This window comes from Gymnoscopelus braueri (genome assembly GCF_963280865.1).
Source record: "Gymnoscopelus braueri genome assembly, chromosome: 9".
NCBI classification, from domain to species: Eukaryota; Metazoa; Chordata; class Actinopteri; order Myctophiformes; family Myctophidae; genus Gymnoscopelus; species Gymnoscopelus braueri.
In genome coordinates this window covers 12,926,736-12,935,888 of record NC_137610.1, presented here as the reverse complement: position 1 = coordinate 12,935,888, position 9,153 = coordinate 12,926,736, and the positions used below count along the sequence as shown (strand labels likewise).

Sequence of the window (9,153 nt, the reverse complement as noted above, 5' to 3'; positions counted from 1 at the left end):
ATTTGTTTTTTTGTCACGCCGTGGCTCTGCTAGAAACAAGCAGTCTAGAAGAGTGTCTGAGTGTGAGGCTAATCTCGGAAACCCCTGGACCGATCAGCACCTCATTTCTTGTGCATACTACCAGTAGGCCAAGGAAGCACATCCATTCTCTTTCACATAATGTTTATATTTCTTAAAATATTTAACTTTGATTTTATAATACAAGTGAATGGTGGTTGGATCGAGCTGAAAAATGTCCCGAATATGGAGTCATAAATCATAGATACTGTATATCAGAGATGACTGATGTCATAGACTGGCCACATGAAATCCAAGATCCACATGGGAGCCTCATGTAATTATAAACCCAGTCTAATACGTGCACTAGTTGGCCTAACAATGAACTAGCAAATTGCAGAGCAATTGTCACTCGAGGCTATGGGATGGGTGGTTGGCCTATTAACAAACTAGCCAATCGCAGAGCAATCATCCCTTTGCAGGGCTCTACATTGAGAGTATTTCATTCATATTTGCTCTTTTTTTTATAATTTGCAGGGCTCCTAAAAATAGATATGTGTGAAATATTATTTGCTATTACTGTACCACAGTGTGCGCAAAAGAATTACAACTTATCATAATCTTTTCAAAGTAAAAGAGAATTTGTTCCAAATAATTCCAAAAAGAAAGAAAAACAAATGTCAGAATCCTTAATTATAAATCCCCACCAGCCCCATGCCTTTTCATAATTGCAAGCAATTCCAAGACGATTATTGTGATCGGTGTGGATCGTTGTATTTGCGTATTGCCTATGGACAGCACATGCCCAAGAGAGAGGAAGATAGAGTGAGGCAGAGAGTGTGTATGTGAGAGACAGTGAGAGCTCAAGCTCTAGTTGCAGGCACTTCATGAACTTCATTTCACATTTCTTAGAGTCTATGGAGCGCACTCATTTCTGACGAAAGAATGTCATGATTGATAAGATGAAAGACATCCTTTCATTCGTAATGGTGGATATGGCTCCTGTAGCGAGTTCTACCGACCTTTTCTTATCATTCGCAGTGCTCTACAGTGGGCGTATTTCATTCCCATTGGATTACAACCTACCGTAATCTTTTCAAACCAAAGTTAAAGAGAATTTGTTGGAAGTAATTCCAACTTTTTTGTATCAGAATCCACTATTATAACACTCCCCCACCCCCATCCCCATGCCTTTTCATGCTTCATTACAAGCAATCCCAAAACAATTATTGAGATCGGTTTGGATAATTGTAATTGCCTCTGGACAGCACGCGCGAGAGAGAGAGAGAGACAGCACGCGCGCGCGAGAGAGAGAGAGAGAGAGAGAGAGAGAGAGAGAGAGAGAAAGATCGAAAGAGTCAATGCCAGTGGCATGGAAAGAAAGTGAGCAAGCGGCTTGTGCCCATAATATTTTATACGTTTTGATGAACTGCAGCCCCAATCTGCAGTTTCCACCTCTGCTGTGCTGAAGCTGGTGCTACTTGCATGGTACAAGTACATATCACTGGGTCTTGGTTGGTTCAAGTCAGCCTGGATCATCTAAAACTGGCATGGCCAAAACTCTACAGGGATAACATGAAAATATGAGCATCTATGACTGACATTGGTCAGCCAGCCCAGTGTCACTGCTCCTTGTATCCGTTGTATCATATTAAAAGCTCTCTAGCGTTTAATAAACTGTCTTGTTTTTTTTATCTTGTTTTATTTTAGAAGCAAAGTACCATTCCAGCATTTTAGTTATCTACCGTTCATAAATAAGTTAAGCCGTGCCATGCATCATGTTGCTAAGAATAAAGCCATGTCCAACTGCTGTCGAGTCATAGATGACTAATATTTGTGGAACCACAAGATTGCAATTAATCACTTTTTGAGTAAAACACGATTTCGGTGGGAGGAAATGACAGACGTGTTGCGTTGATTCCTCTGCACACCTGCTGCATAAGCAGAGGACGCAGTGAAATACAATACATAACTCAGCTTCTAATGCAGAAATCCGGGGGTGGTGTGCTACTGGTCAAGCTAGTATACGGAACCAATGAGCATCACTCTCACTCTGCCCTATTTGCAGTCCCACGCAGTGTCCGGTAAGCACACCCCTTGTGTTAAATTATTTTTAGCAGGGGTAACCTATCCAAATAATGTGACCCCGGGCCCAAGGAAGGAGATATTGCTCGACTCCAACAGCCTAATGGGAGAGTAATGTGTTATGACACAGAGGGTACAGGCTGTCAAAACAGTGGGCCATTTTTCCATGGCTAGCCAGTAGCCAATATTGTTCTGAAGGGTACTGGAGTGGCTGAGTACATTATTATGGCATCCAGCACTGATCAGCCTTGTGTGAGACATACCTGTAGGGCGCACTCCCACACATACCACGTATGGTGCTGCACATAACGTATGATACATTGGGAGTGGCAAGTTACACACTAGGAGCTATTCAACAAATGCACTGGTTTTCTGTCCGTCCCCCCCACCGACCATATTGTTCTAGTTAAATCACGATGACCACTAAAGCGTGACAGGCTGTATCAAACTACCGCAGAACAAACAGACAGACTGAAGAGAGAGAGAAAGACGGCAGAGAGAAGGCACAGCAGACCAAAGCATTTGGGAAACACGTTTGATGAATGCACAATGCAATATATCTCAACCGAATATCAAGCAGTGGTTGCACATTTTTGTGTCCCCTTGTTTAACAAGCCTACCGAGAGATGTATAAATGATGAATCCCCTGCTTCAGAGATCGAAACTAATTCACCTGCTGTGGTGAAAATTTGGACAGAATTGATGTTGCGCCCATTAGAAACAATTACAGTATGACGTTGGAGCAAAATGGCTGCAGTGTAAATATGGCTAAGTCATTGGAGATAGCTGAATTCAAGAGCTGTTGGGTGTTTACTTATGCATTAAAACTCAGTGATATAAAAAAGGTAATATGTTATGTTATATGCTATATTAGAAACACCACTAAAATACATAGTCTCTTGAAGTCTACAGAATAAAATTATGCATGTGTACATTATACAATATGCCCCACCAAAAACTCACAAACAAATAAATGACTGTATGGCACGAAAATGCACGGATCCAGACCAGCTATGATCAATTACCACATCCAGATTTCAGAGAGACTAGAGTGGTTAATGGTGTTGCGTCTGTGTTGCTGTGTCTTGACTATCGTATCTAGGCTACAGAAAATCCCATCTGAGCTGACTGCACCTAACAAGCAGAGCAGCTTGTACCGGTAGTGTCCTCTGTGCCACTATCCAGCACTCAGGGACCGAGCTAATGTTTGTGTTTGTAGTCGCAGTCACACTCCAACATGTAATGTTACACCTGCTCTCTCTGTGACTGGCTTTTCAGCCTTTTTTCCCGGCAGGTGTCAGCTGTCTAGAAGAGGGTCTGTCTGTCTGTCTGTCTGTCTGTCTGTCTGAGCTAATCTCACAAACCGCTGGACCGATCAGCGCCAGATTTATTGTGCACACTGCCAGTGCCAGTAGATCACAAAACCTCCACTGTTCCTTTTTCACATATGTTTTATACTTTTTTGAGACATTTAACTTTAATTTCATAATAAAGACAATTGGGCTCTGATCAGGCTGAAACCTTGCCCAAATTTGGACTCCTACATCAGAGATATGTCACATACGACTGTCACAGGCTGTCCACATGAAGTCTGAAATCCACATTGTAACCACGTCATTCCCATGTGGATCCTGAGATTCACATGATTAAATAGAAAAAGGCACAGAAAACATTAGCCTTATGCATTTCTCTTCGGTCGATAGTAAAACAAAATAATGTAATCATATTTGTCATGTTTGTCTCAGTCTATCTGCATAGTGTATATTATTATTAATATTAGATGCAGAGAGTGCAGAAATTGACCCAAATGGAAGGGTCCATTTTACACTCCATATGACTTCAAATAGACACTGGATTTTACTGTGAGAGATACTGCAATTCACACTGAGGCACAGTCCTCCTGAGTCCTGACCGCCACATGGCAACCAAACATAGTCTCACGCCACATTGCATAATCCCAACACTGTGCCGCCTACAAACGCGTACAAAGCCCTCCATTCTGGCCCGACTCCACAGACAGCCATATAGTCGGCCACTGGGGAATCCAATCGGTTCACTACCGTCACGCACACCAGTACTGCACATACATACTCTATATGTACACATACAGTACACAACACAAACACACGGTACACAGACGAAGGCTGTAAAGGGGAGGAACAAGGAACAGAAGAGGATGAGAGCCCTGCATCCCTCCTCTCTCCCTGGATCCCTGCCTCTCCCCGAACTGCCCCTCCCCCCCCCCCCCCCCAACTTCCACGGTTGCGCCTTTCATCCCCGAAACCTCAGAGCAGACGTAGCCTCGCCCCCTTACACTGCTGCTCACCCTTTCAGACACTTCTCCCTTAATTGTCACCAGTACAATAATCATCTTTAAAACTAGCGTCATGTATATTATTGTTATTACATTTTCGAAAAAGTGCAGATAGAACTTCCCCCCCGGGGGCCCGGGGCAGTGAAGGAGGACAAGGGGAAGGGGAGGGTAGTAGGGGTACAATGGCAGTAAGAAGAGCAATAAAAGAGAACGATTAGAAAGAGAAAAGAGAAGAGGATATTTGAGTCTTGATGTTGTGTGTTGCCTCTGTGAAACACACGCATGCATGCGAACACACAAACGCACACACACACACACATACACACATCACGCCATAGAAGGGTCAAAAACTGGTACTGGAACTTGAGGGTCCTCGCAGGAGCTCTTCAAGAGTGCAGGACAACGCAAAGGACTCATGACACGCACAGCTGCACATGCATGCACAACTCAGTTTTTGCTTAAGTTTTCAGCGTTGCGTTGGAAGAACATATTATACTGGTTCCTTCGGTGAGTGTTTTTCGTGAAAAATGACATCATCACATTTGAGGGGAGGAAGGAGGAGGGGTGGAGTCTTTTTTTTCATCTTCTTTTTTCTCTCTCCATGTCAGGGCTTTTGTCTACGGGGGCGGGGAACCAGAAGCGATCCATGTTCGGAAAGTTCATCGCGTTCCTGCTATCCCAGTTCAGTAAAGTTCAGTTACTGTTTTGTTTTTTAGATTTTTTTTATCTCTACCTTTGGAGCTACAGCACGGCACCCACAGCACACAGACAACAAGGGGTCCAAAAAGGAGAATTCAGAATTCACTAATATTGTGCCAGAGGAAGAGAAAGAGAAGAGATCAAAACAAAAGTAGAGAGAGACTGACAGAGGTATATTCACGGAAGGGGATGGCAACAGTATCAACAATTCTATTTTGAGTCCAGCTGTGCTCAGCCAAGTCATAACAAACCATATATTGATTGCTTTCTAAGATTTCATTTGAGCAATTAACCACTTTCCCGTGAAATGAGAGGCAGATGGGGTCAAAATGAGCAGGGCAGGCATGGAAAACAAACACAAGTCCAGACAAATGACAAAGACAAGCTGACAGATGAAGACACAGAACAGGATGTGCTTTGAAAAGATGGCAACAGAGAGAGATAAAATATTTTGTGTATTCAATGTGTATTGAGGGAGTTCTGCCAATCTATATGCCTAAAGTCTTTGTATATACTGTGTATGTATACAAAGCTGTACTGTATAATGTTGTTTACCTGGAGAAATCAATACAGTAGAATTACAAGAGAGTAGAATGCTACACTGGGGCTTTGCAGAGCAGTTCACACTCAAAGGGTGTTGCAAATACGGGAAAGATGAAGGGTCAATGGAGACGTAGACAGTAAACGTAAGTCCTCACTGTGGAAGTGTATGAGGGACGACAGACAGACAGACACAGGGGATCATTGGCAGGTTGGCAGACAAGAAAATAAGACTGTGTAGAAATAAGGGAAGAGGAGAGAGAGAGAGAGAGAGAGAGAGAGAGAGAGAGAACGGAGGAAGAGAGAGGATATTTAAGATACAGAGATTTAGAGTTTAAAGGTTTTAGGAGAGCAGATGGCTAATTGTACCCGTGTTTCGCAGCCTGGCAGCAAGTCAATCTTGTGCATAAGGACGGGAGTGGGACAGGCGAAGGGGAGGGGGGATTTGGATAGGGGCGGGTGTAGCAAGCTGGGCGGTGCGATCAGGCCTTGAGAGCGTGCCACTGGGCGACGTTGGTACGTGGCCGTCCCATCATGTCTTTCCAGTGTTTTACCTCCGCTGGTCCACTCTTCCACGATAGATAGATCTAAGAGGAGATGAAGAGAGGATGGATGAAAGAAACGAGAGAGAGAGAGAGAGAGAGGGAGACAGAGGAGAGAGGGAGGGGGGAGAGAGGGAGGGGGGGAGGGAGGGTGGGAGAATGATTAAAGTGAAATATTAAAAATCACAAGCTCAGGCAGTAAAACCATGTTAGAGACTACGGTGTGGTTGAGCCTTAAAGCTGGAAACATCGACTTTTACATCTTGTTTCATTGTTATAGGGACTGTGGTCTGCAGATGAAAATTTGCATTCTTTCTAAAAACTATGACGCATTTACACTGCATCCTAAACTTTACTGTATGTATTTGTTTGCCTTGTTCATGAATATGTTTCATCACTCCCAAATAAACAAACAAAGTAAAGTAAAGTACAACATACTTGTTCAATTGCGACTGCACCTCTTTCAGCGAACTGTCCCATGACATAGTGTTTTAGTGTTAAAGCACATGGTAATGTAATGGGTTCTGGGAGGGAGAGCCATTAAAACCTTTTTTTGACAGTTCTTTCTGTTTCTCAGCAGGAACATCTCTGTCATCGCTGCCATTAGCACTGTAGTAATTCAAATTAATGCTGCAGTCAGAGTGGCAGATGGTTTTCAATTACCACACTTTGGGCTAGACAAGGTTTACCTCCAGGACGACCAATACAGGGAATTCATTTTCATGTTTAATTAACAGCTTGCTGCACTGCTCCCAGTATTTGAAGTAAGAATTGTGAACACAATCTTTCTATGCAGAACATTTTGGAAAATTATTCAGCTTTTTGGAGGGCTGTCAAGTCTCGCTGGACCAGTGTTCAGGTGGCACAGGGGTAAAGCTGCTGCCCACCACCGTGTACACTGGCTTGGTTTGATTCTTCCACAGTACATCCGGCTTGGCCGGGTTCTAAAACAAACAGAATTGGCCTTGTTCACGGGAGGGAATTGGTTGGGGAGGGATAGAATGGGGAGGAATAGCGTGTATCTCCACACGTGTTACATGTGAGGAGTTTCACCTCCTGGTGAAACTCCTCACTGTCAGGTGAAAAGAAGTGGCTGGAAACATCGGTATGTTCGGAGGAGACATGGAGATCGGTTCACAACACGGTTAGGGTTATAGAGTTAGGGTTAGGGTCAGGGCTAGGATTTACCCGAATTGGATGATCATTTATATGAACACAATTGGCTGTGTTCGGGGGAGAGAGGCTGGGAGGGCAGCGAGTGCGATCTTTGTCCCTGCACTAGCAACTCCTAATGGCTGGGGCAGCGCTCGTCAGCGGGGGGGTGATAAACGGGAGGAATAAGACAGACGCGCTACATCCTCCCAGTAGGAGCTCCCCATTAGCAGGTGAACCAGTAGGGTACAAGGGCAAGAAATGTGAGGGGAGGGTTAATACAGGAGTAATTAATAATGAATACAATAGTCTTGTTGGACCGTTGTGTACCTTGCCAATGACATCGTTGCGGCTCAGCCTGTCCTTGTCCATAACGGTGATTATGATGGTGGTCTCTCTCAGGACGTGGGCAGGCACATCGAAGGGGAAGGACTCATTGAACACAGGGTTGAGGCAGCGCTTCATGGTCACAGTCTTCTTCTTCTCCACGCGCTTGTCCTTGTGCATCAACCAGAGCTTCACATAAGGGTCTGCAATGCACACAGGGGACAGGAAAAGAACGGGGGAACCAGAACAAAATCCAGTGTGAAACGCAGCAAAATAAAATGCACATTAAAAGGACCATAACAGTCTAATTTGGACTTCTAGACAAAAGCAAAGAGATTGCTCCTGTCTTCCAAAAAAATTATGCTTTGTATATTTTAGATTTCAGCCTACAATACATGTAAAAATCATTCACCGTCGTTCATTTTTGAAACAGTGTGAAAGAACACTGTACGAGACTTTAAAGTTCCTAGGTATACAGTAGGAAATTCATCCTTTTGATGTCAAGTCATTTTGTCTTTTATTTTGTCCTAAAATGACTGCATATAGTCAGTAATCCACCAACATGTTGGATGTCTCCCACAGAGTATGCCTCAGAACCATCTTAAGGATCACATGGAGAGACCACAACTCCAATGAAGAGGTGATGAGAAGGGCAGGGGTGGCACTACTAGTCTGACATGGTCTCTGGCAGGAGAAGAAGACTTGCTGGACAGTGGACACATACTCATTTTTTTTTACATATATTTTTTAAATGCTTTTTTTGTACATAGTGGTATTTTTTCTGTATTATCTGTATTTTCATGTTGATTTTTGAACTGTTTGGTTGCTACTATATATGTCTATGAAATTAACTCAAGGACCCCAACGGAAACAAGTCCGCAAGGACTTTTTTGGCCGGACCTTTTAGACAAAAGCATTATAAATGTAACTGTGTTGTTTTACATTCTTTTGCCAAATAAAAATTTCAATCAATCAATCAAACTCCGACTGCCAAGAGAACCACAAGCGAGTGTGGCAATGGACTGGATGCCAGAGGGCAGCAACAGGAAGAAAGGGAGGCCAAAGAAGATGTGGAGACATACAGGAAAACCTAAGTGAGATGGGCGGCAGCTGGCATGGTGCAAGGAAGGGTCGCCAGTGACTGGAGGAGATGGAAGGGACTCATCGCCCAATGTTCCAACAGGAATGGGAGGATCTACGTATGTAAGACTCAGGGTGAACTGATAGCTGAGTTGGTTAGGACCACATGGGCTCAAATTCCTGACAGTGAGTTCCCTCTCCAATGTACATATTAAATAAAGGGTCAGAAAAGTCCCTGCAAAATTACTTAAAATAACAAAATTACTGTATTATTCTTATAAAAGCCATTCATATTTGTGCATTGATATCAATACGGCTAGAAAGAAATGTCCTTACAAGTGCTGCTTTTGTATTTTAGCATTTTAGCTAATGTTGTCAATAATATTCAGGTACATAACGTTTATTGAATATGGTCAA

The 9,153-nt window shown here is 43.4% G+C and overlaps 1 protein-coding gene across 1 annotated transcript in view; it reads right to left on the bottom strand.

Moving 5' to 3' along the window:
- Window positions 1-4,583: 4,583 nt before the first annotated feature.
- syt7a (synaptotagmin VIIa) overlaps window positions 4,584-9,153 on the bottom strand; it is a gene marked incomplete at its 5' end in the record, with an annotated part of 103,238 nt that continues 98,668 nt past the window's right edge. The window contains 2 exons of the mRNA XM_080438623.1: window positions 4,584-6,222; window positions 7,660-7,859. Coding sequence (XP_080294749.1) covers window positions 6,118-6,222; window positions 7,660-7,859 — 305 coding nt within the window. The 3' untranslated portion in view covers window positions 4,584-6,117. The remainder of the gene's footprint in view (window positions 6,223-7,659; window positions 7,860-9,153) is intronic.